The 25,268-nt window shown below is 36.4% G+C and overlaps 1 protein-coding gene across 4 annotated transcripts in view; it reads right to left on the bottom strand.

The window, feature by feature from the left end:
• Positions 1 to 361: 361 nt before the first annotated feature.
• The window catches only part of MYO16 (myosin XVI), a 362,051-nt gene continuing 337,144 nt past the window's right edge, over positions 362 to 25,268 (bottom strand). For all 4 annotated transcript variants that reach the window (XM_039714365.1, XM_039714364.1, XM_039714366.1 and 1 more), the window contains 3 exons: positions 23,406 to 23,564; positions 20,152 to 20,243; positions 362 to 5,211 (listed from right to left, as the gene is read on the bottom strand). In XM_039714365.1, the coding sequence (XP_039570299.1) occupies positions 4,978 to 5,211; positions 20,152 to 20,243; positions 23,406 to 23,564 (485 nt within the window). In that variant the 3' untranslated portion in view covers positions 362 to 4,977. The remainder of the gene's footprint in view (positions 5,212 to 20,151; positions 20,244 to 23,405; positions 23,565 to 25,268) is intronic.

Here is a 25,268-nt window from a genome sequence, read left to right as displayed (position 1 = left end):
TTAATATTTTCGTTTTTATCATAAAAGTCTGATTAAAAATTAGGCTAAGTTGACAGGAAAGGAAATAGGAAAGTGCTAAGAGGGGACTTAATTTTCACATAGATGAGAACCAAACCGAGCTAATTAAGGCTGAAATAAATATGTCTAACTAATTTAAGAGGAGGTTGTTTTGTTTAGTGTAATAAATCAAAAGTCCTCAAAAAGTCAAATCATGTCTTGATAGAACTTTTGCCTATGACACTTCACAGCAATATGCATGATTTGACCAGATCCAGCATACATTCATGGGTTGGTGACAGGGCCAAACCACAGTAAGGAGAACAGACAGTCTTTGCTAATGATCTAATTCTCACAGCCACAGTACAAGCCAGCACTGGGATTTATTTATTTCTTCTCAAAAGGAAAGTCCTGAGTATACAGAGAACAGCAGAACTGGAAGAAAAGCATTTTCTTCTATTTTGTTCAGCTATTGTCAAATAGTTATGCTCAGGTGGTGTTTTCTTTTTAAAAATTATATATTTAAAACACAAAGCCATGAAATGTTTAACACCATTCTGGAAAATTGATTTGTACAGAGTTTAGTTACATTTATTATTTAACAAACGAATGGCAAAACTTACTTAAAGTTCCTCCGAGCATTTCAGATATTAGCAGGCTTTATAGAGATAAGAATAACAGGATTACTAGGGGTGCTAATACTATACAGCAGAATTAAAAGCTACAACTAATATGGCTATTACTATCACTTTAGAACTATGCTACAATCTATTATGTTTTCTTAGCAAGTTAATGAAGTTCTTTGTCCCACACACAAAGGATCTGCAGTATAATAAAGTTATTAAGGAAAGTAATTAAACCTGTTAGAATAAAAAAGGATCACTGGCAAGAAAAAAAAAAAGTAAATGCAATTCACTTATTCAACAATCATACTATTGTTTTGTAAACAATACAAATTTTTAAAAGGCTTATCACTTCATGCTGTACACAGACCTTTTGAAAAATATCGGTGCATGTATTTCTTTGAACATCTAAATCAGTTTTTAAAAACAAAGTTTTGCTTAAAAACTGCAACAGGAATGTAACTACAGCAACTAAAAAAACACCAAGTGCTATTTCAGGAGTAACAAGTAAGGTATACAAGCTTTAAAAATTTCTCCTGCCAATAGATGTTGTTTTTCTTTTATTGTGGCTTAGTATGGTTTCATAATTTCCTTGGCTTTAAGACCAATGACTTTTTAAAGTGTAAAATATATCTGATTCCTCTTACCTTATGCTGAAGGACAGATTGATTTGTTAGGCATTTTGGTTTTTTCACGTATTAAAAATTAAGCAATAAGGCACAATGTGGAGGAGTGATTATCTGATGATAATCCCAGCATCCTGAAATTGCTTTATTGCAAATATAAATATATTTTAGATTTTTTCACTGGATATTAAGGGCATTAGCATGCCTAGAGAGTTTAATCTTCCCCTTCAGAATATTAAATTCATAAGGCTTTTTTATTTCTAAGCTATTTTTAATGCGCAAGACAGGACTTCATATACTCAAGAAATACTGTAATTGGCTGGTGCATACTCCACTGGGGAGGTTAATTTACAAGCACTGTACAGTTCTGCTAAAACTACTTCTCAACCTTTCAAAATGTCAATAGTATATTTTCCCAGCCCTGTAAACACATTTTGATACACAATATAAACTTTAATGGTAGTTTTAAGACACCTCTGGGGGTATGGTTATTTAAGCAATAAGACACAGTGGGGTGTGAATTATGGTATCATAATTCCCTACCAACTGCATTGTTAGGCTCAAGGCCAAAGGCCAAGAGACCAATGAACACACTGGGTGTGAATTATGACTTCATAAGTCACACTCTAGAGTGTCTTACTGCCATTAGAGAAATATTTAAAACATGTTTTAGAGCAAGTACTTTATTTCTATAGTACTGTACTTTAATGAAATATCATGAAAAATCTTTCCAAGTAAAAAGTTAGCCATTATGTAATCAGGAATTAAAAAAAAAATGAAACAAATAATAAAAAAATCTTCTAAGTTTGTCATATTGCACTGTGGTGACATGTTTTAAAGAACAGCCCCAGAAAATATACATCTTACCCAAGTTTGCAAAAAATAGCATGAAGGCCTTCTGCACAAGGGATCATAATCTGCTTTGCTTATTGTCTGTAGAATCAGACTGCCAGAATTAGGGATGTATGGCTTCTCCCATGTAACTGTGTTGCGGAAACTGCTAGAAAATCTACACACCTTTTTTTCCATGCTTGTCCATACTTCTGTAATAGGGCACAATGTGGACTTTGAACAAGTAGCAAAAAAGTTCCTTAAGACCTCATTTGAACTCCTGCAGTTGAGTTCCGGAGGCTGCTCACAGTTCTAACACAACTTTTAGTAAGGACTGCAAGTAGGATAATGTATATTTATACTGTTTCCCATTTTAAACTCCATTTGACAAATGTCTTTTCTCCCCTCTGGGTACTCCCTCATTCCAAGTGCAGCAATGACAACAGTGTCATCTGGAGATACACAAGCTCACCTTACAAACAGCTCAGTCACTGGGAGCAAGCTCACTGCAGCAGCAGGGATTTTGGCATGATCTAAACTGGCTTCTCAGTCAGTTTTTACAGCTTGTCTTAAACTTCTAGGCTGCTGTGGATTGATTGCTACCAGTGGCTGAGCCAGCTAGAGAGCATTAGGGTTAGCAATATGATAGAGTTTATGGCAGGGCTGCTTGCCAGGCCCATTTGGGGAGCGATAAGCCTCAGGGCATGTCTGCACGTCTCAGTGCACTGGGGTGCTCAGCACTGCTAGGCTGCCTGGGTAGATGTTGTTCTGACTGTGGATAGAGATGCTGTGCCATGTAGGGATAACAACCTGCATCCTGGAAGCAAAATAGCTGCAAGGTCAGGTTAATTAGCTTTTCTGCATCCAGTTCTGGAGCTGTCACTTCTTGCACTCGCAGAGGGATGTCCGTGTGTCCCTGGTTATCTGAGCAAAAACCAGAAACCTCAGTTCTTCCAGGCACAGCCTCATTCTGACATAATTGTCTAGCAGGTGAGAGTTATTTTCTGCATAACCTCACTCACAGGGGTTGCCTGCCCCTCCTGGATAAAGTCATTGCCTGTGGCCGTTTACATCAGTCAAAGGTAAGATTTGGAATCTAGAGTTCCTCATTCTCCATGAAATAGAAATGGATAATCTTACACAGAGGACTTCTGCAAAGCTAACAATGGTAACAAGGTATAATTCCGAGCTAACTTGGTGCCTCCCCTTCCTTGTTCACTCAAAATGTCTCTTTTAATCTCCAGCAAGAGAAGCTGCTTAGTTCTGCCTACAGCTTGATGATACTTATGGGAACAATTTGAGTTTTGCTGCTTCCCTGTATAAACAATCAAACAAGCATTTGGTTGCTTTTTGCTATTCAGCCTGATTGAAATATCTGTCAAACATGATGGAAAAACCTACACGTCTATGGATTTTTTCCTTTTCCAATAACTTCCAACCAAGTGTGAGCACACCATTTTAAACCTAGCTCATATTTTAAAACATTTGTTTTATATCCACTTACAAAACTGGCAACACTTTTCCCTGCATCTCAATAGGAATAGGACAAACAACCAAGAGAAGGGTCCCACACTGGCTCTACATACTCCGAGAACTTAAAATAAGTAACCCCAGAAAAGTACCTTTAAATATATATATAAATTACACCTTTTAGTGGCAAAGCAGCATTTCAAAGACTGCTGGGCAATAACTAACAAGTTCCCAGCAGCATGTTTTTCATAGATTAACATTACTGCTCAGAACTCATCTACACTAACTAGAATGCTGCAATTTCTGAACCCATTTCATTACATGAAATTTGAGGTATAAATGCATCACTGTGCTACCATAATAAGGACATAATACTTTGATATATCCATCTCTGCAAAGCCTTCTGGCCTGTAACACTAAATCACAGACCTATTTTCATACCTCATTACCATTATGTATCTTTCCACTGACACCTGACCTTATGCATAATCAGTTATGAATTTCAAACCACACTTATAATCTAAATGAATGCCTCATTATTTTACATAACCCAGAATGAAATAAGATTTGAGATGTAATTTCAAATTCACAGTTCACACACTCAGAAATGCAGGTCCATCAAAAAGAAGTAATGGCCTCTAATTCATGACTGTGAACAGCACCAAATCACTCCTGCACATAGGAGCTTTGCAAGAATTTCAGGATTGGATTTTAGAAAGGATATTGCCAGTTCTGAAAAAAATAACACAGTGTTGAAACTGTTTGGTATGTTGTTAAAGATGATCTATAAAAGAAAAATGCAAGTACTGAATTTATTACCTGTATTTTGAAGAAAGAACGACAGCACCAATTGCATGAAGTTATAAAACACCAGAAATAAACATGTAAATAATCTCCATGGAACACAGACATCTACAAAGAAATATATATATATGTATACATGTAAGATAATAAATCCATTCATTAGGGAACAAGAAACATATTTTTGTACTGTATAAAACAGCTGTACAGTGTGCACACAGACTCTCCTGATCTCTCCAAAATGTCTGTCAGTCACTTCTCCCATCATCATTTGCTTAACATATTTTCTTCATTGTCCATGGGAGAACTCTAAGTGACTGTTTTATACTTTTAAACTAAGTACATATAGTGCAGTTTGTCTCCATATATATATACACACATGCATACATATATATATACTTGCTGGTGCACACATATATGTATACATGTGTATATATGAAAAGAACAAACACACACATGTACACACACACACACACGACAGATCTAAACAACTCCTCCATCCTGTGCTATTGAATTAGTGCCTGTAAAAAATCCCTGCACATTTTGTGAAGGGAAGGAAACTTGCTGATTGTGCAGATTGAAGTCATTAGGTGGTTCCATTCCTAAGAGTCTGCAAACACATGTCTGAATCATATGGTGGTATCCCATATGCCTGAAGAGAGTCTGTTGCAGGAGGTATCTTCTACCTTCTTCAGCAGCGTCGGCTTCTTACAAGGGGGTGGAGGTGGGGCTGAGATTCTTTGCTCAGTATTGTGCAATATTTGCTGCCAGTCTTCTCTCTCTTCACACAGCTTTCTCCTCCAATCTAGAAGCTCTTGTAGAGCCACACTCTCATTTTCGGAAAGTCTAAGCTGATGAATAACCTGTGAGAAAAAAATAATAATAACAACAGTAACAATAATAATAAAATTGGATAAAGAAAACAGATCAAGTAAGCCTGTAAATAATTTGAAGCAAACTTGTCCTCCAAAAAGGTTTTAAACTCTTTACATTGAAAATAAAGAATATTAGTGATTCAGAATTGCCTTATTGCAGTCTCATGGCTGAAGTGACAGAGTCTGAAGTCACAATGTCTGAAGTTGTATGAAGCAACTGCCAAAAATGAAACAAACAGAAAAAAAAAACTCCTGCGTCATCAAAGATTACACAAACACAATTCTCTAAAACACACCAACAGACTGCCTACAGCTGCTGCAGGAGTAGCAAGGTTTTTCCTCTAAATGTAAATACCCAAATAGCCATAACCAAGAAAACATAACCTTTGTTGCATGTTAGAATCAGTAAAGCTACTTGTCAGAGACAGGTGTTATCCTCAGCACCAGGGGCCAGTCCCTGTCTTCCTCCCGAGTATACATTAACAACTTTAACTGCACTTTCAGTTGGCCTGAATCTACTTAATAAATTCATTCAAGTAGTCACAGTTCTGTACTAGATTCATAATCCACTTAGAAGAAACTGTTCCCTTCCATTAACTCTTCTGTTGCAGTGATTATTTATTTTGTTCAAGTCAGTTTGAAGCCCTCATGGCAGCACAAGTCCATGAAGCAATGAAGTCCATCTCACCATCCTTTAAGACTTACTTGACACCTATGCAGTACAGCAGTTCCTAGAGCAAGGATTGAGATCTATTGGCTTGGGAGCATTCAGTAGCAGGAGAGGCTTAACTAGAAAATATGAAACAAGCCCATCATAACATCTAATAGCCCACAACCCTTATCCTGTTACCTTCTTTCTTAAGAACCGCACAGGAGCACCTGTAAGAGGCGCCTATGGCATGATGAAAATGTCCACATTTCACCTCACACAATGGCCTCACACTAAGGCTGCATTTCTACTTGTCATAATGAGGGATGACTGCATGTTAGTTCTGAAAAAGGAAATTACACACAGTGCTCATGAGACACCCCACACATGATTAGTTCCAGTTGCAAGGAAAGCTGAGTGACACAAAGGGCATTCTTGTCACTGATAGATAATGGCGTTCCTGGGGCAGAAGAACTGCCTGTGGGCTATTCCTGTGGCTCCTGCTCTTCCCTCATGGAACAGCAAGTGGCTGGGTACAGAGTTTACACTGCTATTTCAAATGTGTCCTGTGCAATTCAGACCTTTCACATGCACGTGGTGTCAGAGAAGGAATGAGTCCTTACATGGATCTGCCTAAATATGTACAGGGAATTTGCTTAATTTCTGGTCGGTTGATACTTCAAAGAGAAATGCATTAACATATAATATGTCTTAAAAAAACAGGTATAATAAAAACAGTTTAAAGTTATGATTTTTTTCTAAAAAAATAAGAAAAAATGAAAATGTTTGAAAGACTTAATTAAAGTGTATCTCAATTGCATATCACTATAAAAGCAAAAACGTCTTTGCTTTTATATTTATACAAAATGCAACAGGGCATCTCAGCAACTCAGAAAAAAATGAAATGTTTGACATCTATTGCTAGAGGGACATCAGATGAAACATACTACCTTTTTTTTCAGTGGTTTATAGAAGATTAGAAGACAAAAATTTGCACTTTGAAACAACTTATCAAGAAAGACAGGTCAGGTGGCTTTATCCTATAGAACAGTTGGTAGTTTGTGAGTCACCACGGCTTACCCAGTCCTGGCCATTTTCCGTAGTTTTTTGTGGGTTTAAATTATGAGCATAATCCATTTTAGAACACACATAGATTGGAATACAGTCTTCTCAATTTGGACACCTTATTTGTCCCTAAATTTTAGACATTTCATGGATCTGCACTAGGCAAGTTTCTCAGAGAGGTGCTGGGACACACAAAATCTAAGCTTTATTAGACTGTCATTGCAAGAGTTTCACATGAAAGAGTGTCAGAGATAATTAATCAAAGACATGCCTGAACACTGGAGGATAAATATAGTTATAAAAAAATAGATATTTTGAAACTGTGTAATTGGATGTGCTCTGGTGACAAAAGTTTCATAGCATAACTAATGAGGTCTGGAAGAATTTTCAGACAGAGATGGACAGAGTGTTTGAAAAGAGACAATGCTAGTGCCATTCCAAGGAACATAAAGGCACATAGATGCAGGTGAGAAGTACACTTTGCCTGGGCATGGCAAAATCCTGTTTATAGCTTATAGGCATTGAAGAAGCTTTATTATATTGGCCCTGCTTATGCAAGCTGTAAATTAATATTAGGTTATCAGTTAGAGCTCATTTTCCAGTGCATAGTGGAAAAAAAGTTGGTCCAGTTCACAAATAATTGTACATATTTTATCTCATTTTCTAAAACAAGGATAGAAAAATATCTCAAACATTTATTCACTGTGAAACTGATCTGGTAAATAAACTGGAAAACAGCCTGGATGAAGGACATGAGATGAAACTGCAGTCAAAATGAAATGGGGGAAAATGCATAAGAAGAGGCAGAGCTCTAAATGAACCAATTAATTTAATTAGATCTATTTGAATAACATGATATCTTTCCTCTTTTCCATTTATGATTAGACTTGAGACAAGCTAAATATCTATTATACATATTCATTATACAAAAGGTTGGCTGAATAATTTTACATGAAACACAACATAAAACAGTAAGCTATGTTTCTTCATTATTATTCCATATCCTGAGCAGGTATTTTGTGAAGGGTGAATGATGTGTGTAGGAATTAATTACTTTAAGACCACGGATCTTTTTAATGGACACTAAACAAACAACTTCCACCACCTGTATCAGCAACAAGAACTGTAGATGAGAATTTTCGTACTGAGAGTCAATGGTCAGTCAGACATGGTAAACACAGCATTTGGGTTAGACCCACAAAACATTGGCATTTAACAGCTCTGCTATGGGGTGGAAACACCATACTGTGTTTAGTATCCAGAGTTCTTTATGAGCAAACAAGAAAAGCTGAAGTGTCAAAGTCACACACAAAAGAAGAACTTTTCTGTGGAGTTACCACAGCTATTAACTCGAAACAGCAATGGATTGAAGGAATTAAACCAGATCCATATTTTCCACTGCAAAATATGGCAAGATGGACAAAATAAATCTGTAATGAGCAGCCCAGGGAGGAGCTTAGAGGATTCATTCTTTCCACTTTACAGCCCAAACTCTCAGGCTGTAAAATCAAATTCTCTCTTACTGGCATCAGGGATTTTGGTTGGTGACAGAACACCAACGACTCAGTTCCATCACAAGATGTATGGGAGGACTTTCATCATTCTCTAGAAGTTAGAGCATATTAGAAAATTAGAAGATATGGATTCAGCTTCTCTGTGTCAGTCCTAGCTGAGATGAAAATAATTTTCCTCTTTGCATTGGGAGCTAGAAAAGAGCTGATAGCACTGCAGTGTTTTGGCTGCTGCTGAGCAGCGCTGGCACAGCCTCAGCGCTGTCTCTCCAACATTCCCACCTGACCAGTAGCCTGGGCATGGCCAACATTTTGGGAGGGGACACAACTAGGCTAGCCTACCCAAAATGACCAAAGGGATATTCCATACCATATGAGACCTGCACATCTAAAAGAAAAAGGATGGGGAAGGGGGGACATTAATTATTTACATAGTTTGCCTTCCAGAACAACCTCCACATATGATGAAGCCCTGCTTCTCAGGAAGTGGCCAGACACTGTTTGCTGAGCAGAAGTAGAGAATAAAAACTTTTTGTTTTCTTTTTGTTTTCCTTTGCTGCTTGCACATGCACAACCTTCACTTTTGCTTTAGTAAACTGCCTGTATCTTGACCCGTGAATGTTTTCTGTCTTGTTTTTCCCACTGTCCTGTTGCAGGGAGGAGAGACAGAGCAGCTTGGTGGGCACTTGGTGCTCAGCCAGGGTAAACCCACCACAGTTCTTTCAGGTTAAGGAAGAGACCAAGTTCACACATGCTGGGTGGGGGACTCTGTCTACTGTGCTTTGTGCAGTCAGATTAGTGTGCTAAAGTAAATCCTTCAGAGAGAGTCCCTTCTGGCTCTAATGCAGAAAAAGCCACTGGAGAGAGAGAACTTCGGTTATAAGCTGGCAGTCACAAAAGTCTTAGAGCACAATTTTGCCTATACACATTTAAGTATTGCATAGTCATTGAGAACGACACTCTGAACTGCCTTTTGAATTTAGGCTTGTAAATTCTGCCTAGATTTCACTTTGCAGCCTAAAGAAGACATACTGGACTTCAACTTTGTCTTAGAATCAAGATGAGTTGCTATAAGTCAATAAATTATTTTAATTACAGTCTATTTCATATGCAAGTTAAAAATTCAGCAAGCTTTTAATTACAGAAAGTAAAAGGTTTCATATTTTAAATAATTTGTAGCAAAAAAGTATGCCAGATAAAGTGATTAACTGGCACATTTAAAATTAACTTTGACTTATTAGAGATTTAGCTCTACAATTTCAAGAAATTCATTCCGCATTAAAAGATCAAACACTATAACTTAACAGAGGATGTTTTGTAAAATTCAGAAGCAAGGAACTTACATTCTGTGTTTGTGTGTCAAATGCAACAGTCTTAATCATCAGTCTATAAATATAGGGCTCATTACACAGTCTGAGAAACAGAGATTTATTATTGGTAGATTCTTTTCAGTATTTCACCTCAGTTTGCTCCCTCACTGATGAAATGTAGGGTTTTTAAAATTTTAAAAAATATGTGTATACCACTCCAGTATTTTTTCATTTGTGAGTGCATTGTTTTTATTAATATCCACCAGAAATGAAGTATTTAATGGCATATGATAATTACATATTATTTAAAACATACAAATAAATTTCTTTGCAAAAAAATGCAGCACTTCATGTTTTATTACTAAACTACCAACTAAAACCAGTTGTTTCTTTAAGTTCTAGCAAGGTTCCTGCTTACAGACATATGAGCACAACAAAAAATTACCAAGCAATGTAAGGACCTGCAAAGCATATAAACCTGTGTTCCTGAGACATTGCATTTTGTGGCTGGTTCATATTTTTTACTTGGAGAAATAATGTCAGTTGTTTTCTTCAATAGATTTATCAATATTGGTGCTTTAAAGTAACTGTCAGTAAATGTTCACAGTTAATTATTACATCATTAATTTTTCTCTCCCATTAGTGAAATTGAGGTCCCATCATGGAATCCATGGGAAAACTGAGTTCAGGAGAGCAATGATTTTACCATTCTAAACTTTTATCAGGATCTAAAATGAATTATGTGATATATCTATAATGTTGATGATGAATATCATAATTATTTTAGAAATGAAACTGCCTTGACAAAACCCCTGTTTACAATCTCTTTCAGTTTGTAGGCTGCCTAAATATGAAAGCCAAATAAATTTCAGCCATTAAGTGACTCACAGTTAACCTTATTACAGCCCTCAAAAGCAGTTCACAGACCCCAGTGGATCTTCTGTGGATCCCCAGTTTTAAAGACAATAATGATAAGGACCTCTTATTTGAAAATAAGACACCATTTCATTCACTAATTCAGAAAATAATTCTGCACGCAATTATTAGCAAGAGCAACATTTTTTGATTCAACTTGTATGCAACTCTCACAAAAATGTTTCTAACTAATTTTTGTGGCTTTATTTATTTTTTTTTAATCAAAAAGGCCCTACACTGACTCTTTCCAAACATGCCTGTCACAACTTTATTTCCAAACTACAGAACAGGCACACTGCAATCTCTCAAAAAATCCTAACTCTTCAGGTGCCAACAGATATGTTTGGGGTTTTCTTTTGTGTTAAAAAAAGAGCAGAAAACAGGAAAGGATTCCTTTTCCACCAACTACTGAATCAAGAAAAAACAAAAATTTGATAGTCTATATGTTATTTACCAATAAAATATTCATTTAAATATATAAGGGGAAAGCACACAGTAAGTGTGTTATGAAACCTAGGCAAGTGTTCAACATCAACCAAATCAATCTGTAAATTTGTATTTGATTGGGAAACCTACATTGATCATGAATGACCCCAGCATGGAGCAGTGAGCAGCTAAGACAAATGAGCTTACATGCTTCAATATTCCAATTAAAATCCTCAAATAGAAACATAACACTGGGACTCAAACTGATTCATGTGATTGTAATGTGAGTGCTGGGACAGGCTTTTTTTTTTCTTTTTGCAATAGCTGAATGTAATAACTTGTTATGTGATATGCAAACATAAAGTGATTTTAGTTAATTGTTCTTTTAAACTGCTGATGATTTTTCTTTGTGTTGGAGCAGCTTTACAAAATCCAAAAAATAAAGCTCCAAATGGATGTCAAATGGGTTCATTGGAAAGGAGAAAATGGCAAAGAAGACAGGTACTCTGTCTGGTGCAAATCTAGAATTTCTCTGGAGGAAGTATGACAGCAAAACATTAGTGAGATCCATAACTGAAAATGCAATGCATTTGCTTTCTTTTCTAAACAAGAAAATATTTATTTCTCTCTCAGTTAAAATTTATAATTAAATCAAAAGAATAAACTTCTCTTAGATTAAATGTTGCTATATAGATGACACACCAAAGGAAGTAATTACTGGGCTGACCTATACCAATTTGGGATAATCCTAAAAGTAACTTTGTAATTAAAATAAAATTTAAAAGGGGCAACATTTATTAACAAAGATGTATTGCCACACGATTCAGGCAGAAATGTTTTCTCTTCTGAGGATATTTATGTCTATCTGTTGGATATTTTTTTCAAGGGAAAGATTCAATTTTCTTCCAAACATCAGCGGTGGAATGATGCTGGAAGTGGGATAGTCTCATGTCAGAGATCATGCAGACACAGGAGTCTTTGATTGCCCAGTCCAGCCCTCTGCTATCACATGGCACTCAGAAAGCTCTCAAATGTCAACCTTAAAAAATTAATTCCACTGTTTGCCTTAGTTTCACTTTCTGATAGGATTTTCCTGAAGAATTAATGAAAGAAATGAAAGAAAAATATACTAAGGATAATGATCTATTAAATGAACTGTGCCTCTGGAAACCGTTCTTCACAGACCACTGAAAACTGAGAGATCACACTTGCAAAAGGGACATCTCATATCTCTGACTTTACTCTGGGTAGCAGAGGCTTCTTGTTTTTATTAGAAAGAGAGTCTTGGGCTACACACATCTATACTGTGCCTCAGGCAGGGTATTTTACATTCATCATCTAACTGCAATTCTATTTTGGGAGGAAGTTGTCTGATTTTCTACCATCAGAAATGTTGTGGTTTCCTGTAGGGTTTTTTTTTTGTTTTGATTTGTTTTTTGTTTGTTCTTGTTTTATTTGTTTGTTTATTTGGTTTGTGGTTTTGTTTTCATTTTATTTGAGGAGGAGGGAGGTGGTTGTTTGGTTTGGGGTGATTTCTTAATTATTATTATTTTTTTAAAAAATAGATTTTAGTCGCAAAACAGGACCTGTCTTCCATAAGCTTGTATCTTTTAATGAAGTAGTTATATCAATATTATTTAAATATATCAATAGTTATATCACAGTGTTTCCAATTAATTTTTTTAGCTATCTTCTATACAGACTGGAAGTATCTCAGCAATCAAACAAAGACAATATATCTTTGTGAAAAAAAATAATCAGCACAACAATCTTGAGTACAACTGTAATTTGCAATCTGGTAGAAAATATTAGTACAAGATATGCAATGTTCAATAATATATGCCAGTACACATCAGACGCACTGATTACCACAGCTGAGAGTAGAGTTGGACAAGTCTATACATTCAAAACAGCAGTGTACTGTCTTTATTTGGATCTTGTGGCTTTCAATTTTTTTTTTTTTGGCTGAGTGTTTTTTCAACTCTAGATTTCTGATGTCAACAAAAAGGTAACATATTCCAAGAGTGACTAAAACATCAACCATCATTAAATATTGAATTTGTTTTGTTTTTTTTCTCTCTAAGGTAATATTTATCACCAGATAAACAATTTGCAATGCTCTCTAAAACCTTCAAGACTTCCTCCTAACTTGCCTCTGATGCTTGAGAAAAACATAATGTTCAGACAGAAACTGTCTTTCTCAAGATGAGTTCTGAAAACAAATCATTTATTACAGAGGTTTTTGGAACAGCTCACCTAACAATGCTAATACTGCTTTGCACCTAATCTAACAAAAAATATCTGACAAACAAAGTCATGCTGCTGCTTAATTGATCTCTGCCTTTTTATGACATTAATGGAGATATTTTGACTAGATGGAGACTATGTTTGCCACAATGCTTTTAAAGTAATTACAAAAACAATCAGCTCATATTTGCTGTAGTTTGGTATCATCCTTTGTTGTATAAAAACCCTATACTTATGGTCAAACAATGTCAGAAAAAAAATCATTTAATTTATGGTCAGTTAGCAATCGAAATCTCTGCTATCTGCATGCAGCAGTGTGTGACAGCTAGAGAATGAAGGGCAGAGGAACCAATTTATTCCCTCTCACACCCAGCACTTCTAAGTGCCAAGTGCAGTCACTCTCCACAGTGGGGTGGTGGACCACACTCTTCTTGAGCTCAGATTGGAAGCAGCCTTTTAGGGTGAGCCAGTGGCCATGGTGGCAGCCCAAGAGGGATAATTACACTCCTTAGCCAAACACCAGAGCTTAGGGAGGGCATGGGAATGCTCAGAAAGTTTTGTTCCCTTCTCTTATACAATCTCCTTTACCAGGGGCAAATGCAGTGAGGATGAAGCACTGGAGAAAAAAGGGGCCTGGATTGTGTAGGGGACTGGCTGTGACATCCACTGGTTCAAAGAGGAGGATCTGTGCTCTTGCCTGTGGAGGTCACAGCAGTCAGATCTGGGATATACCAGCTTAGCAGAGGGGCATCAGCCCTCCAAGAGCCCTTCAGCATAAACACAAGATAGTGTATTTACTGATGAATTTACTATGCATTACGTCATGCCATTTAATCTATAAGGCACATGCTTTTGACTGTAAGTCTTCTAAAAATAAAACCACAATGTGTTATAGTAGGACCTGATTTTCATTGCTGAGTTTGACATTACAAAGAATATTCTTTGTGCTACTGTCAAAGCAACGAAGAAAACACAACACAGGGGGATATACTGCTTCAGATCAATGATAAGCATATTCTTGTTTTCTCTTGGATGTTACATGTTTACAAAGGTGTTAGTGAGTTTTTTTGATTACACCAGACCTGTTTGATTGCCACTTTTTTCTTCAAAGATGATCAAAGATTACTTCCAGCTAATGGGCAAACATGATGGACAACAAAAATGAATGTCAGAGCCCAGTGTTTAGAGCCGTGACAAAAGGTGGGGGATAGCAACACATTGCAACACATTCTTGACTATTCATTTTTTTAAACTTTTGAACAGCCAACAAAAGAAGTGATTGGCAACAAATATTAAATCAAGGAACAAAGAAGACCCTTGAAACCATAATGAATATGCAGCTCTTTCTGAGGGAAGAGACTGCTGAAAGCAATGAGGTTTCATGAAATAAGAGCTATGGCTTAAGCTGTAATAAAACAATAAATACATACTTCAGGAATATGAAAAGACACTTCCAATTTAACATTGTCAGATGTTGGCTCCTATATTACTGCAATCTGCCAATCTGCACCATAGGCTTTAAAAAAATAGAAGAGATAAGACTGTGAATTTTCTAATATAACCATATGTGAAAAAAATAACCATGATATTTTATCTCACCTCTTTGAACACATGGCAGATAAAACATATTTCAGAAGTGGGTAATCAAAATCCTACACCAGAGTATGTCATATGTCTGATATTACTTAACCTACCAGGATGGCAAGCTGCTTGTTTATTTGTGTTCTCGTTCTTTCCATAGGATTGAATGTACATGACATCATCTGATTACAAACAAGCAAATATCCAGCCACTCAAAGCTAAACTGGACAGAGGCTTTGCATCTATCAACAGAAAATCTTATACCTTTCTTCTGGGACAACTGAATCATCAGGAGACTATGGTTAAGACCTAACTTGCACAGAATAGAACCCTATAAATGTAGGCAATCATATTTATTTTTATTTTATGACACATAAAAGATCACATTAATATGTGTGCATGGATTTGAATATCATATCTGGAACATCTCATAGACTTTCTACTTTTTTCCTCCTTAGTCCCTCTCTTTTTACTGTACCACACTCTGCTCTGTTCTTGGTTCTTTCCCTCCTGTTCTTATATTTGTTTTAGGGTTTTTTTTCATTACTTCTTCATGTTGATTTTTCTTTCTGGCTCTTCTACATTTTATCTTTCCAAATCCCTTATTCTGTTTCATTATTTACCTACTCTCTCAGTTATTTTATTCTTTTTCCAGACTTACTTCTTAGAATCATCCATTATCTGTGCCTGGTTTACTCCCCACTCCCGCCCCTCACACACAGTTATTATCACTCTAGTCTTGAATCTGTCCCTCACTTCCCATCTGTTCATTATCTTCAGGTTGTCCATCTCATCCTCTTACAGACAGACCATGTTGCTTCTTGCTGCCCACATAAGAAAAAAAAGAATCTTTTAGCTGGCTGGCTTTTCTTGATTCCACTATATCTTTCTCACACCACTTCCCACTTCATAGTGAATGGTAATAACAACTTTAAAATACCATTGAAAAAAAATCCAAACCCAATCCACCAAAAAACCTCACAGTCCTGGATCTGTGAAAAAAATGCAGGGCCACTTATCTTTTGTGTGAGGTCCAGGCTTGCTTTTATTGACACTATTTCATCTTGCTGCCATTGCTGACATGACAAAGAATTTATATATTTCAATGGTATTTATGCCCTTTTAAATATAGACACTTATAGCAGCTGTTGAGAACAGAGGAATCACTAAAAACAGTCTGGAGAGAGCCCACTGGACTGGTTAAGGAACTGAGAAATACTTTGTGTAAAAGAAAAAAAGCAGAAGAAAAATATTTCATACAGCTTTTTTATTTTAGAGGAAGTTTTGGGTTTTAGACCCTGCTGAGAAATTTCAACATTTGTGGAGTAGCCAGTATGCTTTGGGATCACTTCCTAGAGTGTGACTGAATAGAAATGACTCTCAGTAATCCAGAATTTCCTACCTAAGCAAGTTTATGACCAGAAGAAATTATCATCTCTTTCATTTTGGTGAGGTTTTTGCCTTTGGAAGGAAATTATGGCATAAGAATTTGATACTACAGTTCCAGGCACACTTGGAACTGCCAAACTGTTTAGACAAATCACTGGAGCAATTTGAAACAATAATTATTTAAATAATTTTAAATCTGTAATTTAAAATCAAGCTTGGAATACGAAGATTCCTAGTTTTCTGCTGCTTGGGGAGCAAGAAGCAACTATAACACTTTTTCTACAAGTTGATTTAGAGGCATAGCTGCAAAGAATAAAATTTTCTTGTGAGGGTAGATTAGGATATTGCTTCTTGCAGTACCATTCTACTGCAGATTTTTTGTTTTCAATTTTGAATATTTCCTTGACTAGAATGTTTTGGTTTACAAGGAAAGCACAAAACACAGGAAAGCTAGTGGGCTGGGTTGGGGAGGAGTAAATGTGTAGCTCTGCTAACAAATAATTTCTGGAAGATCTACTGTCTGAGCAAATGAAAGCACATGAAACTTTTCAATAATGGGTTTCACCCCCAAATTAATTGTTCAACTTTCATCTTCACAGAGAATGAAGTTACAGTGCTATATCAAATGTTAGGTTCTTTATGTTTTTATGTGATATTTTGCAACCTATTGATAAGAAACACTTGGAAATCTATAGCTGTAATGGCACAAAACAATATGAAGAAAAAGGTAGTAGTTTAAAACCCTCATAGTTTGTTGTTCTTTTGACATGCAAAGCTCTTATTTATTTTGATGTATGTTCTTTCATTCCTGAGGAGACAAAAATTAAACCTTAATACTCCTCCACTTTTTCTAAAAGAATAAAGTAGAATTATATTGCATACCATTCCAATGAGAAATATTCCGTTAGTATTTGAATTTTCCAATTTTTATTTTTTTTCATTCAGGAAGAAATGCTCTTTTTGTAACCACTGCCCTAGAAAATAAACATTTATGGCCAACAGTAAACCTTTTTATTTTTTTTATTTTTTTTTAGCAGACTTCATTTTAGGATGATCATCTGGATGTTGTTTTAGGCTTGGTAACTACTTTTAAAAAAGTTTGCTGAAAGATTGATTCATATTCTGCATGTTGACAGATGCTGACCTGAAGAACTGTCTCTGGAGTGTGTAGATTTGCAGTGTGCAGGATGTGTCAGGCAGTGATGCAGGTAATTAGCACCTGATGTGACAACACAATGGTACCGTAGCCACAATGTCTCAACTTAATGGAATGGATATTCACCTTGAGATCCTGTGACACAAATGAAATGAACTAACCCTTACTGTCACTTCAGTAAGGAACTAGCAGGGAGATATTTAAAAAACCCATGAATGTTGGAAGCCCCGGAAAGCTGATGAACCAGTTTCCTTTAGTCGAAGTGACAGTGTCTGCCAAGATATCCAAGGACCTACATTTTTCCCTTTAGAGCAATTAGTCAATCACAGATCTGTGAAAAAATATGTCCCACTTCATACAGCTGTGCAAGAATTATTTTAAGTGATAAGGTTACTACACTGAAGCCTGGCAAGATTTATACAATCAGCTTGTATGCTGTTAGAGTCACTAGCAGCATGCTAAGAAATGTCAACAGTAATTAAACCCAATCATTTTCAAATATATGCCGTGCTTTGGCAATGCTGGGGAATGCTTTTCACAGTAAGAATTCTCAGCCCTGTGAGCATGGATTTTTTTAAGATTCTTTTTTTTTTTTTTTTTTTTTGGGAAGAAGAACATTTTTCTCTTTTTCTTTTGGCAATACCATTTTGGAAGATGTTTATTCATTAAAGGAACTGTATCAAAAATCACAGACCTACAGGTTTCTTCTCTCAACTTGTCACAGCCCTTACTGAGCTTGAATTTAAGGGTTGTCCTTGCGTGTAAAATGGAATTTATTAAAAAAATTTGTGAAACACTTCGGCAAAACATCTGAAAATTTACTGAAAAGTGTCATTTCAAAATACTAAAAAGAAATTCTGTTCAGGTTTTGGCAAGTAGTTTTGGAAAAATAAAAAGCACAAATTTGTAAATTGTTAACAACTTGCTTCTAAAATAAATCATTTAAATGTTGTTTCCTTTTGCAAAGAATTGAAGAAGAGGAAAGTGGCTCCCCTATGTCCAGTTCATTTAACTTTTAATACTGTACTGATATAGTAATTTAAACATGACCATCTTGACCCAGGTAAGCTGATTAGCAACAGAGGTGTGAGGTGCTTTTAGACAAAAGCTTCTCATTGTGTGAATTTGTAACTGAAGCAGTGTCAGAGACTTCTCATTTGCTAGAAAGGTCTCTTTGGCCACTGTCATAGGTAACAAGTACTTGGTTGATGTAATAAAAATGTAACAGAGACAATTGAAAACACCCTCATCTAGGATACTCCTCTGGAGACAGATGAAAGCATTTTATTCACAATAGGGTCAAAGTCCATTTTTGAGAGTCTGAGAGGTATGGTGAGGTGTGGTGTGCAAGCTGGATATGCTCCCATCTATGCTCTGGTAAGCTCCAGCTGGCCTTACTCCAGGGATAAGTGCAGTGCTGAGCGCTGCCTCGGCACAACTTTTCAGCTCAAAATAGGCCTGTAGTTACAAGTTTCTGACAGTAATGCAGAAAACCAAAAAGTGAATGATTTTGTACTGGTTTGCTCACATATTTATCCAGTTGAAACTTATTGTTTTTCAGAGCTGCATTAACACTGAGTATGACATTGAAGGTTGAATCTCGCTCCTGCTGGAGTCAAGGGCCAAACACTCGTTTAACTTGGCTAGGGCCAGTGTTTTGTTCCTATGAAATGTCAGCTGTCCCCCACAGCCAACAAATAATAAAGCACTTCTCTTACCTTCTCGTAAAATAGTTTTGAAATGGTAAAACTGGTTAATGAGAGGTTTCTGTTGAGAAAAATTCTCTTAGCTCCAACTTGTTTCCTATTTGGACAATATTTAGCTTTACTGTAGACTTACAATCATCTCAAATAAAAAAAAAAAAAAAGGCTTGGGCCTACCCTTATAGAAAAGTGCACTGAAGACATAATGACAACAGGAGAATACAGTAATGCTGTTTAAGTGAAGTAATATAATAATAAAATTTTTGAATGCCCTCATGCCAGAATTGGATACTTAGAAAGTAATGTGGTTCACATGAGATACAAAATGTTGAAGAAAGAATTAAGAAAACATCTTATGAAAAAGTTTATCCCTTTTTGTTCATTTAATGCATATCAAAATCAATTTTATGCTGCAATTTTAAAATTACTTTAACTCATTAGAAATGTTAAGAGAACTAATGTAAGCTTCACATTACCTTAGTACCTGCTGCTGTTTTAACTGATAGATATTGATTTTATTACTTATTGGTATTTGTACAAAAATTGTGAAGAGCATTTTTAAAGTCTTCATTGCTTTTAAATAAAAAAATTATGATAAAATTATGCATTTAATTCCACTAGATTCATGCAAGTATTTCTAGTATGATTGAATCAGTATCTTGAAAGAGATAATATCTTGGTCCTCTCGGGGTTAAAAGACATATTTCCTGCATGGAAATAGCATCCTCACAACCAGCAACAATATGTTTCATAAACTTTGAACTCACTATAAAAACCTTTCAGGATGATTATTTTTCCAGCAAAAAAAATTGGTAGTAAATTCATTATTGTCTTTAGCTCAATACAAACCTGTTAAAGAAGTCTGCATTTTTCAATGCCAACACCCAAATTTTAATCAAGAGAAAGCTTTCAACATGTGCCTACTATGATCTTTTTCTCTTTTAGTGGTTTAACAGACCATCAATGAAATATTTACCTGACTAGTGTGGCTCTCCCTGTGCCTTGGAATCGATGAGCCTGCTGTAGTGCTGGCAGACAGTCTGGAAAAGTCATTTTCCTCTGGTAATCCTGAAGCAGAAGAATACTACATTATAACCTGAGATTTATGCACTGAGGTTCAAAAGACCTTGATATGTTTTATTAAAAAAAGAAACAAAAAAAACCCCAAATCACATATGTCCTGAAAATTTATTATTTCCATGCTTACTGAAACAGAAAAATTATTTTTTACCATGTAGGGATAGTATAATAGGTATGCATGCTGATTGACAAGAAGGAGCAATTGCAACTAAAAAGCCTGTAAATAACACTTTACCTATACATTGGCCAGGGATTCCTCCTGTAATGCAGAAATCCCTGGTTCCTCTTTTTCTGGCTTGTTTTCATGGCAGAAGAAATGCAAAGGCAACAAAAACCACACCTGCAGCATTCTGCTCTCAAATTATATCTCTGTGTCACACAGTAAGTCAATATTAGGTCCAGGATTCAAAACTTTATCCCCTCGGTATAAAACATGTTTTTCGTAGGTCTTATAGTGCACTGTCAGTGTGGGAATTAGCTGTCCAAAATTTAGCTGTGCAAAAACCAGTGTAAAACAGCCAGGTAATCTCCTTCTGTAGTCAAGAGAAACAAACACCTCTGCAAAGTGATCCTGTAGTGAGGCTCACAGCTTGTGCTTCCCATCACTTCTGCAGCAGTGGGAATACCATTCCCATAGCACTACAGGGGATCTGAAAGGTGGGATGAGGGGAAGCAAAGGCAGAAGCAGAAACAAAGGGAGTCCACAATGGGCATTATTAAGCACCTCACAGACCAGAGTCACAGACACCATGGTAGGTCTGTGTATTGGGTCTAGCAGAGCTGGAGATCATTTTTCCCATAGCAGCCCTCATAGTGCTGTGCTTGTGGTGGGTTGACGCTGGATGGATGCCAAGTGCCCACCCAAGCAGCTCCATCACTCCCCTCCTGAGCTGGACAGAGGGGAGAGAATGTAACAAGAGGCTTGTGGGTCGAGATAAGGACAGCAGAGATCACTCACTGGTTGCTGTCATGGGAAAAACAGACTCATCGTGGGGAAATGAACTGAATTTATTTATTACCAATCAAAATCAGAGTAGAAGAATGAGAATGAAAACAAGGCTTAAAACCCCTTAAAGCCCCTCTATCCTCCTTTTAGTTTCCCCTTTATAACATATAACTTTCCCCCTTATATGAAGTTGTGTCCCTTCCCACAACTTTGTAACTAGGGAAAACAGTTTTCTAATTTTCTTTGTTCTTCTGAATAAATCTCATATAAAGTATTCAGAAATATGGATCTTTTTTCTACATCATCTGGACTTCCTCTGAACACAAAAATAGCGAAGAAGGCAAATCCCTTGTTTGAAGCTGAGGAACCAGATCAAATCTAGAGAGTCCAGCATTTCAGCTCCTTACTGCTTGCTGTAAAGGAAATCTGACCCGGTTCTCTCAGTAATTGGAACTATGTATTGTTTTGAGGTAGGTTTCTCACTTTTTGAAGCTGGGAAATGATAAATTAGGTATGTACAGGGGAAAGGTGTGACATCCAAGATCTCTAGTGTACTGCTAGTCTTGTAAATTATATGTCAGGTACCCCTATTGCATTCTTGTCTGCATTAAATTCTCTCTACTCCAGCTAAAAATTCTCCTTTTGTAAGATCACATGTTTTTGGTTGAATTAAATGCTTGAAATAAATTTCCCTCTAAAAAATCCCAGTTTTTGTGAATGCAAAACAACACCCTTTTTCTAATAATTTCCTGAGCTAAAAATTTGTTTACATGGATTCAGTTTGGATCCATCTCAAACAAAGCAGTAAAAAATTAACAAAATTTTAATGCAAAGTACCTTCTAAAAGTAGGTGCTATTCATTTAATTCAAATAAAAGGTAGAATGTAAAATATTTTCATAATTCTAGACCACCACAAATGAATAAAAATACTTTCCTAGGCCAAACAGCAAGTTCTGAAAAATATATTGATTTTGTACTATGTTAATACACTTTAGGATTGACTTCCCAGGACAGCCTTGAGCTAAGAATCAGGTTATCAATGATTTTCTGTTTATTTCTGTAAAAAGCACTTTGATAATTGGCCTTATCAAATAGGTAAAGTTTCCATGTACAGCAACAGCACATTGTCACAGACATGGCAAGCAGGGGCTTGGTAGAGCTTGGAAAGACAAATGGAGCTGTTGATTACGTCCTAAGAGCTTTCCTTTACGTACACCTAAGTAAATATTAGGATATCACAGTCGTGCATTGAGCAAGACCTTGTTTAATGCAGTCCAAGGTTAGAGGCATCAGTTTAGCAGGGCCAGAGGCAAAATTACAAGAACCTAAGTTAATCAGGGGTTCAGTCTGGAGTACAAACGACACCATCTGGATTGGGTTTTCCTGCAACTACTCTCAAGTTACCAAAAGTAAGTTGAATTTGGCATTTTTTTCTTTTGGGCAAAATTAAGTTTTTATAAATTATTGCTGCAATTATATGTGGCACTATTTGGGTGATGTAGGATCACAGCTTTCAGCATTGCAATTTAAAAGGTTATTTCAGGCTGTCTGATTACTTTGTGTATTTGGCAAAAAGCTCTTTCAGACTAAGAACACTTCTAAGTGTGGATGATTTGTGGTGAAGTCACTGTTTTATAGTCCAGAGATATAGAAAGGTGCTACTCCTTCTGTCAAAAATAAAGTAAAAAATAAGAGCAATTATATTCATTACACAAAATGAAAAAGCAACTTCTATTAAAAATCTGAACTCAGAAGTGTTATTTCCTTAGGATTAATACTTTTAGAACCTTGAAACATATTCTCTTACTGCTCTTGAATCATTTTGTATTGCAATGATAAACAATATTTCATTCACTAGTAAGGCACCTACAGCAAAGGGAGATCCTGATTTCCTATTTTCTGTCCTATTTTTATTGATTATAGGATCAGAATCTCAAATCTCAGTCCTCCATACCTTAGGCTGTTTATAGACTTGGAGCTGAAGGAATTACAAATTCCTTAGCAAAGGCTGTTTTATGTTGTTCACATTCAGCTTTTATTGCAGAGGGGCTTATCAGTTCACACATACAAAGTTAAGCCAGTTCCAGAAAGAAACATTTCACAACTCAGAAGATTCCAGCCTGACTATATCTTACAAAGCTCATTCAAGGAAACACTTCAGTAATTGTATGTTAGAAGAGCTTTGGGATTAAAAACTACTTACCATTTGATACAGAATTTCCATTTTCAGCAGTCACAGAACTGGACAATGGATTAGATGACTGAGTTCCATGATTATTTGCATTTTTATCCTGCGTTTCTGATCCAGGATCTGATGTATTTGGATCTTCCCTGCTCCTCAAGTTCAGATTAGTTTCAGCACCTGACAGAAACAGAAAAAAATGATTGTCAGCTTCCTTTTAACTAGTGCATTTCACACATAATTAAATGAAAACTAAACACAGAGACACCAAGTTACTTTATTAAGTTAATTAATTACTAAATTCACAAGTCCAGTGATAAAAGCGAAAGGTTTAAATCAGTGATTTTTGCAGGTTTGGCTTTTTGTTTGTTTGTTTGGGTTTTTTTGTTTGTTTGGTTGGTTTTTTGTTTGGTTTTTTTTTGTTACTACTCTGCTTGAAGCTTTTTAAAGTTTAGGGGAGTGAAAGGCATTACAAAATTTCATTTGTATTGTTTCTTCCCACACAAATATCAGTGGATATAGCTCACCAAGTGTTTGTATTGTCTCTTTTTTAGATTCTATTTCACCTGAGCTTGCATAGCACTGTCATCACTGCAATGGCTTTCTTCATTACACTAAATGATTCTAGCAACAGATATAATGTGATTTTCTCCTTTTCTTTTACCACCTACCAGAAGAAACAAACTGGCTTTTGAGATTAAACTATAGTAGCAATATTCCTCCCAGCAGATCCTCCCTGTGGCCATTGTTTACCAGCCTCAGGGCTCTCCAGCCATCAGTTGTCATTTTCTATAAAGTGCCAGCTTTTCAAGTCAGAGCCTTTTAGTTAAATTTCTTCAGGACATCAAGAGGAGGTCTGATCCTGTAGGAGTTCCAAAGCTTTTTAGCATTTGTTCAAAGAGAAGGGCAAAACAAAGCCCTTATCTTCTTCTTCCTCTGACTGACTGCACGTCCAGGAAAATCAGAGCAGCCCAAAGCAAAGTGCCTGGAGCTGCCTCTGAGCTTGCCTGGCTCTGTCAGCCCAGTGCTCCACAATAGGCTCAAGTCATTGCTGTGCCCAAGTGGTGCTCCCCTCTGGAGCTCAGGGGCCAGGGACACGTTCAGAGCTGGAAGACAAGATGGATGGGGACACTAGCAGGGTCCCCACTGCAATACCTGTACCCCTGGATATCCCCACTCCACTCCAGTGTGACACAGCTGATGAAATGCTGCACTGGCAAGGTTACGCATTTTCTTAAGGATTTGTCTCTCTTTTCTATGTTTTTCTTTTTATTTTTTTTTTTGGTTGGTAGGTGGGTTTTCTGTTTGTTTTTGGTTTGCATTTTTGGGGGTTTTTTGTGTGTTGTGTGTTGAACAAGTTTTTTTGTGTGTGTTGAACATATATACATATTCGTTCCTTGCCACAGTCAGGTTTGATTCATAGAAGACAAAGCTGAATTTGGTGCTTTCTCCATTTCAGTCTTCTTAACTATTTCTGCTCCCTTTGAGGCCTGGCTGCAGGGCTGCTGTATTATGGCTGACCCTGGTGCAAAGGTCCTCCTGTAACACTATAAAATAAAAATGTTCCTTCTATGACAACTCTGAGAGAGTTATTCCTTGATTTTGGTTGTCATAATGATAGCAAGAACCAACAGAGGTCAAAAGACTAGCTATTAAAACCAACATGTGAGCATTCATCCATACTTCTAATAACATCCTCAGCTTTTCCAAACATAGGATATATTCTTATAAACCTCAAGCACATGAAAATTTTTCAAGGGGAATGAAAAGCATTTTTTTCACCAAGCAATAGATACTTAACCTGAAGATTTTACAGCCTAATGTGACTGTTCTGACAATTTTTCATTTTTATGCCTGAACTAAAAAAATCCATCTGATTTGGAA

Source organism: Passer montanus, unplaced genomic scaffold (genome assembly GCF_014805655.1).
Source record: "Passer montanus isolate IOZ18808 unplaced genomic scaffold, ASM1480565v1 scaffold3, whole genome shotgun sequence".
NCBI classification, from domain to species: Eukaryota; Metazoa; Chordata; class Aves; order Passeriformes; family Passeridae; genus Passer; species Passer montanus.
Note: the sequence above shows the minus strand (reverse complement) of the source record. Positions and strands in the feature narration are given on the sequence as shown.